At 38.0% G+C, this 17,357-nt stretch overlaps 1 protein-coding gene across 9 annotated transcripts in view; it reads left to right on the top strand.

Annotated features, from left to right (window-relative positions):
* pum2 (pumilio RNA-binding family member 2) overlaps positions 1-17,357 on the top strand; it is a 205,034-nt gene that overhangs the window by 145,817 nt on the left and 41,860 nt on the right. For all 9 annotated transcript variants that reach the window (XM_084433346.1, XM_084433348.1, XM_084433344.1 and 6 more), the window contains exons 7-11: positions 3,285-3,576; positions 4,059-4,152; positions 4,616-4,720; positions 4,826-4,962; positions 12,416-12,524. In XM_084433346.1, the coding sequence (XP_084289472.1) occupies positions 3,285-3,576; positions 4,059-4,152; positions 4,616-4,720; positions 4,826-4,962; positions 12,416-12,524 (737 nt within the window). The remainder of the gene's footprint in view (positions 1-3,284; positions 3,577-4,058; positions 4,153-4,615; positions 4,721-4,825; positions 4,963-12,415; positions 12,525-17,357) is intronic.

Here is a 17,357-nt window from a genome sequence, read left to right as displayed (position 1 = left end):
TGATGGTAACCATTGGCATCCATAGAATGTTTTATTCTGTCTGGTTACCAACATTCTTCAAAATATCTTCTTTTTTAGTTCAACAGAAGAAAGAAACTCATACAGGTTTGGAACAATATGTGGGTGAGTAAATGATGACAGAATTTTCTTTTTTGGGTGAACTAACCCTTTAATGTTGCTGAATCATAAATGCCCCCAGAGATGTCAGAGTTGTGGTAGCTATAACTTTGTGCTAAATAAAGCACAAAAAGAGCTTTGCCAAGTAGTAATAAACTGACTGGTTTTGTGCATGTGGCTGATAATGCAAAATCTCCCTTAAAGCTTAAAATGTTGAGTATAATTAAATTTCTGATCGGCATCATAGCCAATGATGGAACAATTTGTGATATAATGCTTAACAGGCCGAAATTTAAATGTGTAATTTTTTTGTTTTAAAAATCCTCTAATCTCTGCTTAATATGCCATTCATAAGTTTAATTATCCCAAAATGTGTTAACACTGGATGTATGGAAGCATGAGCACTCTGAAACAGCAAGATTGTCTTAACTAATGACGTGAGGTTATGGCAAGCCGTTTTAACTTTTATTCATTTCCAGGATATGAATCCTTGATATCAACAATTCAATTTTCACTAGTTAAAATTATAATTCTTGATATCAGGAATAATGTTTCTACTAGTAACAATGGCAATTTTCGATATCAGGAATTACATTTCCACTAGTAAAAATGTTCATTCTTGATATCAACAATTGAATTTTAACTAGTAAAAACTATCATTCTTGATATTAACAATTGAATTTCAACTAGTAAAAACTATCATTCTTGATATTAACAATTTATATCCTGGGAATGGCAATAGGCAAGCCGTTTTGACTTTTAATCATTCGCAGGATATGAATTCTTGATATCAACAACTAAATTTTCACTAGTTAAAATGATAGTTATTGATATCAGGAATTAGATTTCTACTAGTAACAATGGCAATTTTTGATATCAGGAATTACATTTCCACTAGTAACAATGCTAATTCTTGATATCAGCATTTACATTTTCACTAGTTAAATTGATAATTCTTGATATCAACAATTCAATTTCAACTAGTAAAAACTATAATTCTTGATATCTGTAATTGTATTTTCACTAGTGAAATGTCACCATAGGCTGCCATTCAAAATCAATTGTTGATATCAAGAATTGATTTCTTACTAGTTAAAATTCCAGTTTCACATATCAGAAATACAATTCTTACTAGTAGAAACCTTTATTTTTGATATCAAGAATTCAGTTGTCACTAGTTGAAATGTCTATTCTTGATATCAACAATTGAATTGCTACTAGTAACAATGTTCATTTTTGATATCAATAATTCCATTTTCACTAGTGACAATGTTCATTTCTGATATCATGAATGTGATTGTTACTAGTAAGAAAGACATCTTAGATATCTGAAATTATATTGATATCAGAAATACATTTTCAGATATCAAAAATGAAAATTTTTACTAGTAGCAATTCAATTGTTGATATCAAGAATAGACATTTCAACTAGTGACAATTGAATTGTTGATATCAAGAATTCAATTCTTGATATCAAAAATGTAATTGTTGATATCAAAAATGTAATTGTTGATATCAACAATTAAATTCTTGATATCAACAATTGATTTTGAATGGCAGCCTATGGTGAGATTTCACTAGTGAAAATACAATTGTTGATATCAAAAATTAAATTGTTGATATCAACAATTACATTTTTGATATCAACAATTACATTTTTGATATCAAGAATTGAATTGTTGATATCAAGAATTGAATTGTTGATATCAAGAATTTAATTGTTGATATCAACAATTTAATTGTTGATATCAACAATTCATATCCTACATGTGTTTTAAATGTTAAAAGGGCAACACAACTATTACAGATATCAAAAATGTATTTCTTACTAGTTAAAATTCTGAATACACATATCAGAAATACAATTCTTACTAGTAAAAACCTTTATTTTTGATATCAAGAATTCAGTTGTCACTAGTTGAAATGTCTATTCTTGATATCAACAATTGAATTGCTACTAGTAACAATGTTCATTTTTGATATCAATAATTCCATTTTCACTAGTGACAATGTTCATTTCTGATATCATGAATGTGATTGTTACTAGTAAGAAAGCCATTTTAGATATCTGAAATAATATTGATATCAGAAATACATTTTCAGATATCAAAAATGAAATTTTTTACTTGTAGCAATTCAATTGTTGATATCAATAATATATATTTCAACTAGTGACAATTGAATTATTGATATCAGTAATTCACATTTTTACTAGTAACAATGTAATTCTTGATATCAAAAATGTAATTCTTGATATCAACAATTCAATTATTGATATCAACAATTGATTTTGAATGGCAGCCTATGGTGAGATTTCACTAGTGAAAATATAATTACAGATATCAGGAATTCAATTGTTGATATCAAGAATTACATTTTTGATATCAAGAATTAAATTCTTGATATCAAGAATTCAATTGTTGATATCAAAAATTAAATTGTTGATATCAAGAATTACATTTTTGATATCAAAAAATGTAATTGTTGATATCAAAAATGTAATTCTTGATATCAACAATTCATATCCCGGAAATGAATAAAAGTTAAAACGGCTTGCCATATGAGGTTGGGGATGGGATTATCTCTCTGACCAATGTTAGTGGCATTAAAATTGATGCTTCTCCTTGAAATCCAGAACAAAACTATGTACGCCTTATTATAAAGCAATAAGCCCCTTGAAGCCGTGATTTACAGTGAATTTAGAAAAACCCCTTAGCTGTTCTAAATGCACAGTAAATCACGGCTTCAAGGGGCTTATTGCTTTTATAAAACGGTTACTCCATAAAATATTCATTTTACTATTTATTTTATTCATAAAATAAACACCAGCAACAAAAAATAAAATGTTATAACACATTTATTCCTCTGCCAACACATGCAGCAACAAAGAATCAGTTGCACAGTAATACTAATGTAATGCGGCCACAGGTGTTTGTTGAGTAATTTACAACGGCTTTGAACGCGGCTCAACCAATCAGAATCAAGGACCGGAACTATCCGTTTTATAAAAACAAATTTAAACTGATATTGAAAACTGTAAACGAATAAAAACTGAGAACTTTAATGGCCTTCAATAGGGCAGTGATTAGTGACACTGCAACAATTTCTTTGCTTCATTATTTATATATGAAGTAAGTATACTTTGATTTAAAACTGATTTCCTTCAGCCCCACCCCAGGCAGTCGCCAGGCATCCCCCACAGAGGCAGTTGAACGGCTGGGCCCCAGTCAGGCCGGTCTGGAAATGATGGTGCAGCATCACCCGCACGCTCTGCAGCCACCCAACGTCACAAACAAACCCCCCACCGAGGACTTCCAGAGCCAGGAAGCCCAGAGCATGGGCGGCATGGAGCAGCAGGTGGGCATGGAGTCACTCCAATTTGACTATGCTGGAAATCAGATCCAGGTGGACTCATCTGGTGCTCCAGTCAACCTGTTTGATTACAACTCCCAACAGCAGGTACAGATACTCATTTAGGGCTGGGCGATATGATAAAATTCATATTTTAGGTATGAGCAGTTTTTATTTTTACGAGAACAATTTATTTCACGTGATAGTTATTTTTGTAAAAAAAATTTTTTTGAAAAAATAACAAAGCAAATTACAAACAATTGAACAAAGGACTGAATGTGTATTTAACATGTAGTAATGAAATACTAAAGAAATTGAATTAAATATTAAAAGTAAAACGCTTTACTGTATGAATTAAATTCATTTCTTATTAAAGATTCAAAAATTGTCAAGAGCAGGGAGGTTTTTTTTAAATGTCATTTGTTGTTTGATTTAACATTGATACAAATGGCAGCAAGTATTGAGATTTCATATGTCACTGCTGCTGTCACTTAATGCACAGATCTGATATACTGACATCTGGTTTTTGCTCAATTGATCCCAAACATGAACAGTATTGTGAATTTGGAGTATTTCTGTATTTTTTTTAGTTGTTCCAGAGATCTGGTCATCTCACAGTTCAGCAGCTGACTGCAGCACAGCAGCAACAGTACGCCCTTGCTGCAGCCCAACAGCAACACCTCGGTAACACAACCTCTTACTGACATTTACTTTCATACAGAGACTCCCTTATCCCTTTTCCGCCACATGGTGCTGATCATACACGTTTTTGGAACATAGAATTCATAAACATGGTATTTTTAACTAAATAATTTTATTTCAATTGGCTGGGGGAAATAAAGTGGCTGGAGTAGCTATGCCTGGGCTAGGTACCTCACTTGAGACTCAATTATGATGCAAGCTTGTGAACTTGCCAAAAGCTCAACTCTAAAGCTCAAGTCTTTAGCAGGCAAAAACTTGACCAAAGTGCTTTTGATCTGTAATATCCTGCTGATTTTTTTATTTATTTATTTTTTGCACAATTTTATTGTGCATGTGTATTTTGTGATGTAACAGGCAGTCTCCAAATGAATCTGTCCTGTGTTATTTTGAATCTAATGCTCTTTTCTTGTCTTTTCTTTTCTTTTTTCTTTTTTTTTTCCGGTAGGCCTTGCACCTGCGTTTGTGCCAAACCCTTACATCATCAATGCTGGCCCTCCTGGAACAGACCCTTACACCGCTGCAGGATTGGCAGCAGCTGCAACACTTGCAGGTATACGCATGTACACACTTTATAAATATCAATCATAGCATAGACAGTCCTGGGATCTTAAATATGGATAGTCCTTAGAATGCAGCTCATTATTTATTCCTGCAGGTCCGGCTGTAGTCCCTCCTCAGTACTATGGAGTCCCGTGGGGCGTGTATCCAGCCAACCTCTTCCAACAACAGACTGCAGCTGCTGCCAGTCATTCTGCCAACCAGCAGGCATCCAATCAGGGACCAGGACAACAGGTTAATGAAATATCAACATATAAGCCTTTTTCATCAAGCTAACTTGTACTGAACCAAGGCTATCAACAAGACCTGTGTCATAATGTTGATTAACACAGTAAAAAAAAAGGGGGAATTGCAGTGGGACGTGCAGTGGGAGCCCACAGGGTTATTTTAAATATTAAAATGCACACTGTTGTATAACATTTCAGAGGTCTTCAAAGGTAAAAACCATAGTGGATCTGTACTTCACTTAGGGCCTGTTTACACCTGGTCACTTCATGTGTTTTTACTGATCAGCTAGCTATCTGCTTTATCAAAATTATTCAATTTACACCTGGTCACATAAATGTGTTTTTTGCAAACCGTATATAAATCCGATTCCCGCGCTATATGCAGATTTAAATGAGTTCATGTCACCGAAAGCAACAGATATGAGCTGCATTTTATTGATCATCAGCTAATTTCAAAATCAGAGACTGCAATAAAAGAGAGCGACAACAGCACTGGTAAGATCATTTAGTTTCTTTACTTTTAATGAAGATTATTGTGTAAGCGTCTGCAACATACTTTCACTTTGATTTGCGATAGTTTGCACGTTGGCTTGATGAAGAGATACTCAGCTGCTCATCTACGGCAGTAGCGCCGTCGTATCTAGCTATAACATGACATATAGCATATAACACTCTCTCTCACGTTTATTTATTGGCATTGTTGGGAGGAGTAAAATTTACAGATGTGGTTTCAACAACCAGATGCATTTACACTTGTCCAGTTTCGTCTGGAATGCGGCCCAGACCACCTCCGGATTTAAATCCATCTCAAATGCGTTTCGGAGGGCATTTACACCTGGGGCCTCATTTATAAAACTGTGCGTAGGAACCTTACTAAAAGTGTACGTACGCACAAAAGCCAAAAATGGCGTACGCAAAAAAATATTCAGACTTATAAAACCGTGCGTACGCCAGAACCTGCGCAGAATTCACTTTATAAATCCCAGTCAGCGGAAGATTGTGCGTACATGCGTCTCCACCCCGAAATAACCATATATGGAGCTTACAACGCCTAGTTTTACTATGCAGATCCTCATCTACATATCATTTGCATATGATTATTCATCCACGTGATAACTTAAACGTTATCACGTGGATGAATAATCATATGCAAATGATATAAACGGTACAAGAAACATTACATTAATACAAATCAAGTAGTTGTCTGTCCTTGCCTTGTTTTTGAATAGCCTATAAATCAAATAGTGTAAAATACATTTCAGAGAAAGTTTTTCTCAATCTTTTCCACTGGCTGAATTGTATTTTTAATTGATTTATATTTTTAATGGAAACAGATAGGCCTTGGGCATTATTTGCACGAAACTATTTTCTCAGACAATCTGGTATTATCATAAGCAATTATCTCTGTGGTTAAAACATTAAAGCACGCCACAGGAAAAGTGTTCAAAAACAATCGCATCCACAACAAATATTTCTATTGATTGAATTGAATATAAAAAAATGTTGTAACTTTTCAGTATGATTTCATGTTTAAGTGTTTAACTCCATAATTTGAATGGCATATTTAATCTAAATGTTTATATCAGAAGTAAAACATAGTTTAAATCATTATTTTATTTATTTAAACTGCGTCAGTTTCACTAAACGGCCCAACGCGATCGCTGGCGCGGACATAAGAAGGAATGGATATTTGCTTCAAGTGACAGGCTTGGTGAGTGAAATTATATTTGTATTATCAGAATCAGAATCAGAATCAGAAAGAGCTTTATTGCCAAGTGTGCTTGCACCCACAAGGAATTTTTCTTGGTACTGAAGCTTCCAGTGCACATATACAAATACAAATACAACAAGAACATAGTAATACAAATTCTAAGAATAAAAATATATAAAAAATAAATAAAAATAGTATAAAAGTAAAAAAGTAGGGTCACAGTTGGGTTTAGTCTGAATAAACATTTACAGATTATGAACATATTTACAGTATTTTGAGTAGTATGAATAATATAAATATAAATATCACCTGAATTAGAGAATATTACACTAGACAGTGGGAGTCTAGCGCATGTTACAGATTATAAACATATTTACAGTATTTTGAGTAGTATGAATAATATAGATATAAATATCACCTGAGTTTATTGCACTAGACAGTGGGAGTGTTGCACTTACAGGCATATGCTTTGGGGGGCATGTTAAGTGTTCAGAAGGGAAATGGCCTGTGGAAAGAAACTGTTCCTGTGCCTGGAAGTTCTTGTGGCCAGTGATCTGTGTCGCCGTCCTGACGGTAAAAGTTTAAACGGGGTGTCCAGGGTGAGTGGAGTCCGTGATGATTTTACCTGCTCTCTTCCTCACTCTGGAAGAGTACAGGTCCTGGAGGGTTGGCAGGGGGGCACCAATAATCCTCTCTGCAGTCCGGACTGTCCGTTGTAGTCTCCTGATGTCCGATTTGGTAGCTGAACCAAACCAGACAGTGATGGAAGTGCTTAAAACAGACTCAATGACGGCTGAGTAGAACTGGATCAGCAGCTCCTGTGGCAGATTGAACTTCTTCAGCTGGCGAAGGAAGTACAGTCTCTGCTGGGCCTTTTTCACAATGGAGTCAATGTGATTTGCCCACTTCAGGTCCTGGGAGATGGTAGAGCCCAGGAACCTGAATGACTCCACTGCTTCCACAGTGCTGTTCATGATGGTGAGAGGGGGGAGTGCTGGGGTGTTTCTCCTGAAGTCCACGATCATCTCCACTGTTTTGAGCGTGTTCAGCTCAAGGTTGTTATAACTGCACCAGACAGCCAGCTGTTCAACCCCCAGTCTGTAAGCAGACTCGTCACCATTTTGGATGAGACCGATGACAGTGGTGTCGTCTGCAAATTTCAGGAGCTTGACAGAGGGGTCTTTAGAAGTGCAGTCATTAGTGTACAGGGAGAAGAGCAGTGGGGAGAGAACGCACCCTTGGGGGGCGCCAGTGCTGATGGTGAGGGTCCTGGATGTGAGTTTCCCCAGTCTCACTAGCTGCTGCCGGTCCGTCAGGAAGCTGGAGATCCACTGACAGATTGTGGATGGCATGGAGAGCTGAGTCAGTTTGGCTGTGAGAAGATCAGGGATGATGGTATTGAAGGCCGAACTGAAGTCCACAAATAAGATCCGTGCATAAGTCCCAGGTCTGTCAAGATGTTGCAGGATATAGTGCAGTCCCATGTTGACTGCATCATCCACAGACCTGTTTGCTCTGTAAGCAAACTGAAGGGGATCCATCAGGGGTCCAGTGATGTCCTTCAGATAGGTCAACACCAGTCTTTCAAACGACTTAATGACCACAGACGTGAGAGCGACAGGTCTGTAGTCATTAAGTCCAGTGATTTTAGTTTTTTTTGGGAACCGGAATGATAGTGGAGCGTTTGAAGCAGCAGGGAACTTCACACTGCTCCAATGATCTGTTGAAGATCTGCGTGAAGACTGGGGCCAGTTGGTCAGCACAGGCTTTTAGACAAGCAGATGAGATGCCGTCTGGGCCTGAAGCTTTCCTAGTCTTCTGTTTTTTGAAGACTCTGCTCACGTCCTCCACACAGACCTTAAGCTCAGGTTGGATGGCAGAAGGGGGGAGGAGAGGGGTTGCAGGAGGTGATGGTGGATGTGTGAAGTGCACATCAGGGCGGGTGTGAGGTGTGAGTCTGGGCTTCTCAAACCTGCAATAGAATGCATTGAGAGTGTCAGCCAGTTGTTGATTCTCCACAGATGGGGGGGATGGTGATTTGTAGTTGGTGATGTTCCTCAGGCCTCTCCAGACTGATGCCGGGTCGTTGGCTGAAAACTGTTTTTTCAGCTTTTCAGAGTAGCTTCTTTTAGCAACTCTGATCTCCTTTGTCAGTTTGTTTCTGGCCTGGTTATACAAGATTTTATCCCCACTTCTGTAAGCATCCTCTTTGGCATGACGAAGCTGTTTGAGTTTCCCAGTAAACCATGGTTTATCATTAGTGAATGAAAAGAATGTCCTGGTAGGAATGCATGTATCCTCACAGAAACTGATATATGATGTTACAGTATCTGTGAGCTCATCCAGATCGGTGGCTGCAGCTTCAAAAACAGTCCAATCAGTGCAATCGAAGCAGGCCTGTAGATCCTGCTCTGCTTCGTTGGTCCATCTTTTTACAGTCCTTAATACAGGTTTAGCTGATTTCAGTTTCTGCCTGTAGGTCGGTATAAGATGAACCAAACAGTGATCAGAGAGCCCCAAAGCTGCCCGTGGGACGGAGTGATACGCATTCTTTATCGTGGTGTAACAGTGGTCCAATATATTACTGTCTCTGGTAGGACATGTAACATGCTGTCTGTATTTTGGCAGTTCACGGGAGAGATTTGCTTTGTTAAAATCCCCAAGAATGATTAAAAGAGAGTCTGGGTACCTTTGTTCCATTTCAGCTATATGTTCAGCCAGCTGTTGTAGCGCCGCGCTCACACACGCGTCTGGAGGAATGTAAACATTTGCGAGAATGAATGAGGAAAACTCCCGCGGCGAGTAGAAAGGTTTACAGTTTATGAAATGCACCTCTAAATTAGGAGAGCACATCTTCTTCAGTGTTGTTACATCTGAACACCAACTTTCGTTAATGTAGAAACACAATCCACCACCTCTCGTTTTCCCCGTTAGTTCCGCGATGCGATCCGCTCGGAACAGCTGGAAGCCCGGCAGATGTAGTGCGTTGTCCGGTATGGCTTCACTCAGCCAGGTTTCAGTGAAGCACAGAGCAGCGGAGTTTAAAAAATATTTGTTAGTGCGGGTGAGGAGAAGAAGTTCGTCCATTTTGTTAGGAAGAGATCGGAGATTCGCAAGATGAATACTGGGTAGTGCAGTGCGGAGGCCGCGCTCGCGGAGTTTAACCAGCGCGCCGGCGCGCTTCCCGCGTTTGCGTCTGACCGCGCGTTTTAACAACACCGCTGCCCCTCCAACGAGAATGTCCAGTAAAACGTCTGAGTAATCAAAATCTGTAAAAAACTTGTCTGGTGTGTGTTTCCTAATGTCCAGAAGTTCGTCTTTGGTGAAACTGATAGGAAAAGAATGACTAAACGCAGAACAAACGAACAAAAACAACACAATGACTGGAGAGCTCCACACCGAGGCAGCCATCCGCGGCGCCATCTTGGATGTTCATCTGTCTGTTATCTGTCTGTATTATGTTTAATTTTAATTCTAAATTCTAAAAGTGACCAAAAAGACATTTAACTCCAACTCACCATCGGTGTCGCCAAACTGCTCCGTCTCCAAAATGTGCGTACGCATGGGTCAGAGTTTGCGTGTAGGTGCGCATATTTTCACGTCAAGTTTTTCTTTATAAATCCCACCTTTTGCGTAGGAACTGGCGTACGCATGTTTTCAGCCCCGTTTTGTGCGTACGCAAGCTTTATAAATGAGGCCCCTGGTCTTTTCACAATCGGACAGCTATCCGATCGCCGAAAACGGCCAGGTGTAAACAGCCTCTTAGATCTTCACTCAACCCGGTTTAAAATGGTTAATAATAGAATAAGACCAAATTTATGTAGTCTATTTGCTGTCATCGTCCTCCTGCCAAATACAGTCTTTGGTTGTGGTCGTGTGTATGTATTAGTGCTGGATGGAAAACCGCTTCACCTGATATACCGGTTTAAATTTTGCGAACGATATGTATTTTTCTCTGTGTGAATGAGCGCAGCAGTTTCTTCTAAACACTGAAGCTCGCGTGGTGTTCGTTTTGATTTAGTGTCTGCCATCTCACTTACTTTATCAGGGTATGGATGGACACAAACTTCATCTACAGAGCTACTATCAGAGTCACTTCATGAGCATTTCACAATTTAATTTGATAAAACTATCATATATATATATATATATATATATATATATATATATATATATATATATATATATATATCCATACATACATACACACACACACACACACACACACACACACACACACACACACACACACACACACACACACACACACACACACACACACACACACACACACACACACACACACACACACACAACTCTAAGGTCTTCACTACAACCTGTCAAAATAAAAGTTTGCTATAACTTGAAATTATAACAAATATATTACTATTGCACAGTAGAGGATACTTCAAGTAATAATACAGTTTATTAAAACAGAAACTCAAATGTCTTCATTACAGGCCGCCAAAATAAAAGTTTTGTCTAACTTGAAGTATGTATGTATGGTATGTATGTATGTGGGTGTTTGTGGATAAATGGGTGCACTCTGACCAGTGAGAGGACAGTTTTACTCTCATGTGACATGCATAGCCATTTTGGTTACATTTGAAATGTGAAAAGTGGTTCCTTGTGAAAGTGAACTGAAACAAGAAGAAAATGCAACATTGTAAAAAAAAATCCCTCTTTCAGAAAACAAAACAAAGGTCTAAAAATTCCCTTAGACAGGTTTACAGTTCAAATAATAAACGGGTTCATACTGAAAAGTGAAAACCAAAAGTTTTTATTTTGCCTCAACCTCCCATAGCGTAATCCTGATACCGTTGTGTTACTATAACTATATGATTGTTTCTTTAAAAAAACATGAAGAATAAGTCAGTTATTTTCTTTGGTAATCAGCATTATGCCACTATGCTGTTGACAAATCTGAACTAGTGTTGAACCAGCAACAATTATTTAACAAGCTTTCAAAGTTCAGTCACAATTTAGACCAAAGAGCTCCTTAAATATTGAATGCTGTGACCTTAGCATTGTTTACATGTTATAGTTTCTTGCTATAAGGTATCTTTGCTTAACTCATCCCTCAATTAATAGTTTAAAGAGCTTGTGTTCTGATTTCTGATCCCCTGCACAGTAGAATGCATTAAAGCAGAACTCGGCAACTCTAGCGAACTCTAGTCACTTCTTCGCTGATTTTCCCTTTTGTTGTCGCATGTTTTCCCCACGAGCTCCCCCTACAGCTGTGGGGCGTATATTTCACAACACGGTCGTAAAAAACTCACTTGCGGCTCCTCCTCCCCCTTTCTACCGCTGCTCATGTGCGTTTGTTTTGATCGGAGGAAGCCAACTGTATCGTGTGGAGCTATGTCTACCGAGGTGGGTAATCTGGTAATACATCATATATGCGTGTGTGTTTATGTCGAATTGCTGTAAAGCAATTCGTTTTTCGCGCTCGTTCTCATTCTCGCTTCTCACGAGACTTCCAATTACTATCTTGCCGGGACGGTAGTCCCCAAGTTGCAAGGTTGGTTTTCCGCCTGGGAACGCTGGGGGGAGCGGGGAAAGTCACCAATATCACCAGAACAGGTTGTTTAACCATCCAAATGATTTCTAAGTTTTATTAAGTTAAAAAAGTTACCAAGTTCTGCTTTGACTAATGTTATTGACCATGAATAGTCAATGATTAAAGAACCAATTTGCTTTAGAGGCTAGTGGTTTACTTTAGGCTTTTTTGCAACTCTCCCCCCTCTAGGTAATGCGTGCGGGGAACAATCAGCGACCGTTGACCCCTGGCCAGAGCCAACAGAGTCAGCAGGAGTCCCTTGCCGCAAACCCAGCCCTGGCCTTTGCAGGCATGCCAGGTGAGTCATGCTCTGACCTCCTCTTCCTTTTACTCATACAGGTATCTTGGATTGGGTCAACTTTATATCTTTGCTATGCTTCTTTGGTGTTAATTTACATAGTCTAGGAATCTAAGGTATCCTGTGTATTTAGCTGTTAACAGTTCCAGTAACTTCCAGTTCCTGGTAGTGTTAATTTTGTCAGATATTTTTAAATGTAGTCTTAGTCCTGTCTCAAATGTACTTTTTAGTTTTTGTCATATTTAGTCTACCTTGTCCTGTTTTTGTTTAGTCAAGTTTTAGTTGACCAACCCCTGGTTTCACAGATGAGGCTTAAACCTAGTCCCAGACTAAAATGCATGGTTTAACTGTTTTAACTGAAATCAACCTGCACTGACATATATCTTAAAATATGTCAGTGCCATTGTTTTGTAATGTTTTTTCTAAAGCCCTATTCAGACTGAATTAGTTAAACATGGAGAGGTGGGGTAAAATAATTATTACCTGAACTTCTCAGTGATTTTTGTCATGTCCGAATGTGCCATCTCAGTAATCATTACGGACAATGTCAGTAAAGATTAAGTTGACTTTTACCTTCTGTAAAATTATCCGGAAAAATTACCTTGGGTAATACTAATCCAGTGTGAATAGACCTGCTATAAATATGTACGTAAATATTCCATAATCTCAATTTAAAAGTAGTTTTCCGTGGGTTTTCAAGTATGGGGTCGCTTGAAGAAGCATGCAGTCGGGTTCTCACCTTTTTAACGAACAAGAATTGTAGTTTGCGGCTAAAGCTGCAAATTCCTCCACGAAAGTCAGCTGCCTCCGTAATAATCTTCTGATGCGTGCAGCACAATCAAGTGAAAATCGCTGTGCGGCATAAATGATAAATCTTTTAGGCAGTCTATTAGCGAAAGCACTTTTCTTCCTGTTTTCAAAAGAAAAAGATGCATCGTAAATGACACAAGCGTGCTCTGGCCCAGTAATTAAAAGATATTTTCACAATGACATATCCCAATAACATTGAAACAAATATTTGTGTGTAGCATTGTGCAAGCATGCTTAATGGAGTAAACATGGAAAAATTGCTTTGCTTTAGTGGCGATTACGATTACTGTTGGAAACTAAGTAGTGGTCCTCTGCTGCCATCTGCTGCTTATAATTGTAATTGCCGTTATTCTTACTAAAGGTTTTTTCACAGATTTTGCTTTCATTCTGCTTACTAATAAATTCTTTCACATGTTTTGCTTTTGCATTCATATTTAGACATGATAAAATCACTATTACAACACTCTATCATAACCAGTGTTGGGTAAGTTACTTAAAAAAAGTAATTAGTTATAGTTACTAGTTACTTCTCACAAAAAGTAACTGCGTTAGTAACTGAATTGCATCATTACAAAAGTAACTAATTACTAGGGAAAGTAACTATTGCGTTACTTAAAAAAAAAAAAATAATAATTAAATATAAGAAATTCCTTGGATACCCCCAATATGAAATGTTAAATGAATGAAATGGACACTAAATAGAACATCTTATTATTATTAAGCATTGTACACTAATCTACACTATTTTAATGTTGCTGTGGGACAATGTGAGAGACACCGATTAACTTAAATATTAAAATATTATCATTACTGTAGTGGAACAACAAAATAATAGATGGTTTAGAACTTTTCATATTTATTGTACAGACCACAACTGGCCAACAAATAAGTCTAAAAATAAATCATGCTTCTTAAGAAATGTACCAAAAATAAATAAATAGTAGCCTTATAAAAATATTCATACACATACACTAGTGCATATAATTAAAATGATAAAACTCACACACCTTTACAACTGGTAGACATTCATAGCCTACTTGAAGTATTTTCTTCCTCACAATAGTAAGTTTAACAAAAAGTGCTCTCAATATAATACTGGACAATGTATCAACATAAATAATAATAATACAATATAATCTTTTGTGGGTTTATTTTTATAACCTACAGAGAACGTCATCATCAGAGGTTATTTATTTTAGCCAAATTCTAGTCATGTTTGCCGCACGTGTTCACAACCGTCAAACAAATATGTTTGAACGTTCCCTGCAGGTTATTTTGGAGTTTATGTTATATAAACTAATTAAAACATTGCATATGATACAAATATGCTACATATATTATTCTAATGCTGAAATGTGTAATTTATTTATAAATAAAGTATTTATGCTCGGACACATTCGGTCTCTCTCGCGCACTGTCAAACGCGTTCTCGGACACATTCGGTCTCTGCCGCGCACTGTCAAACGCATTCTCGGACACACTCGGTCTCTCTCGCGCACGTCGAGCGCGCTCGCGGCATTCGCCTCGATTTTGTCCAGTCCGGCGCCTCATAAACACTCACACACCAGAGAAAAAACTTTGCAGCTCCTATGGCTGAGAGAGAGCCTACTCGGATGAAAACCGCTTCAGTGAGCTCAACTATAGTAACGCCGCATTTTTATTGACAGTAACGGTAACGGCGTTGTAATAGAGGAAGCAGTAATTAGTTTGATTACTCGTTACTGAAAAAAATAACGCCGTTAGTAACGCCGTTTATTTATAACGCCGTTATTCCCATCACTGATCATAACACAGTTAAAATCACATTTTGTCAGTTTATCACTTCATTTGTACTGAGCTCTCCGTTTTAACTATTGTGCCACACAATGATTAATGTGAAACCTGGAAATAATACAGAGTGTTAATACAGAGGAGATTTGCAGTGAGCATTTTGTTAGCTATCATTTATTTCAAACATCTATATCTACAACGAAATGTGTGTCTAAGCATACTGTTTATTAAGTCTTAGGGTGGGTTGCACCAACAAGGATTAATCTTAAACCTAGATTAAATCAAGGTTTATCTAATAATTCTGTTGCACCATAACTTTAAACTTACATTTGAGTACTTGCATTACTCAATTAGGGATTAACTTTAAACTTGCAGGTGATGAGGTTTAAAATAATGTGCACCTACAAACCCTAGATTAGCTCTAAACTGTGCTTAATTGAATCCTTGTTGGTGCAACCCACCCTTAATGTTTAAGCCTTTCATTCTTTTGTGTATGTGTTCTTCATCATGGATATTTTATGGTTTCATCCCTACATTTCGGGTTGGCACAGAGCCTAACGGCATAGATGGAGGCAAAACTGTCTGTGTTTGATTTGTAAAAAATCTTCTCACTGAAGAAGTGCATGGAAACCTACCATCTGTTACAAATTAGTCTGCGCAATGCCCTTGTGCTTTACTTTGGTTTACTGACAAAAATCGGCATTGCAATCAGGGTTTGAAATTAATTTTTTCACTCACCAGTAGGGCTGCACGATAAATCGAAATTAAACTGCAAGCGATTTGCCAAAGGCTGCGATTATTTTATGTGCAGCTTGTCAGTGCAGCACAGCTCTGTGATCAGTAGTAAATGCTGCTCCATCTGAAAGCCAGAAGGCACAGAAACTCCAAATATGCCCTGCCGCAAAAGTACGAAAAAGCATGTCATTCCAGGAAATCCCTATAGCAGTCAATGTCAACTGGCGGCCAAATCCGGCCCGCCAGAGATTTCCATCCGGCCCCCAGAATAATACTGAATTCAGGAATAGCCTAGTAAGAGGAAAAAGTATGTTTCTATATTTATTTATTTGAAAATCAAATGAAAAAAACGCCTTCTGAAAAGTAGCTTGTGCCATAGCCTGCCTTCAGTCAAAAATGACGCTAAACACGTTGTTCTCATTGAACATCTTTTATTGTTTCACATGCTCATTTTTTCACAAATGTCAAAATTTTCCTCGCCTGGGATTTGCGCACAATTGCGGTGTCTTAATAACAACTATCAACATAACCGAGAAGAACATGGTAATTGCAAGCCTTGCACATCAGCAAATAGTTCTAATCACAAATAAAAGCGACAGGCCTCAGTTATTAGAAATGTTACTATTTACATAAAATTAAAGTAGCCTGTGATCCAACAAATAAACTAAAACCAAGAAAATACCAAGACTAAAATACTCACGTTTGCTTAATGGGAGAAGTTACATTTCCCCTTCGACACCATCTTTTTGACATCGGGCTTGACAGCTGTCAGGCTTATGCGCAAGTAGTCCTCCAAAGACTGGTTTGACAGTCGGTTCCTCTCATGCGTTTTTATAGAGTTCATTTTTGAGAACGCAGCTTCACAGGTGTATGTTGATCCGAACATGGTGAGCACATACATGGCCAATGTATTCTTCAGTGTGTCATACTCTTGGGGACAAGCCACCCAAAAGGCACTCAAGCTTTCAGCACCACGGAGAGCAGCCTTCGTGTCACCAGCGGCCTGGATGTCAATCAGTTCACTTTGAATAGCCGCCTCGTCCAGCGGCATCACCTTCCCCACGTTAGCGGAGAATTCTCCACCTGGCCTTATAGTGAACGGGTCACGCACGAATCCAATGACATCCCTGGAAATGGCAAAGTCATCAAATCTGGCAGAGAAATTTTCCCTCAGCTGTGTGATAAATGTCTTCATGTTCTCTGTGACTTTGCTGTGACCCACTGTCTTAAGTGTGCTAAAGTGTAGCAGCTTCCCCGGCAACAAATCTTCGTGGAAAAGATCAAGTTTGTTTCCAAAGGCATCAAGTTTTTTCCACCATATTCACCACGGGTTTTTCTTTCCCCTGTAGTTGTAGATTTAGTGCGTTCAAATGGGAAAATATGTCAGTTAAAAATGCAACGTTGCACATGTATTCTGTGTCTTGCATGATGCGATCCCTGAGTTCAACGAAACGCTCCAGTGCTTTGCCCTTACTGAGCCAGTGCACGTTGTTGTGGAGTAAGAGGTCATCATGAGAG

This window comes from Rutilus rutilus (assembly GCF_951802725.1).
Source record: "Rutilus rutilus genome assembly, chromosome: 15".
NCBI classification, from domain to species: domain Eukaryota; kingdom Metazoa; phylum Chordata; class Actinopteri; order Cypriniformes; family Leuciscidae; genus Rutilus; species Rutilus rutilus.
The sequence above is the reverse complement of the archived record's forward strand: the minus strand, read 5'-3'. Positions and strand labels throughout refer to the sequence as shown.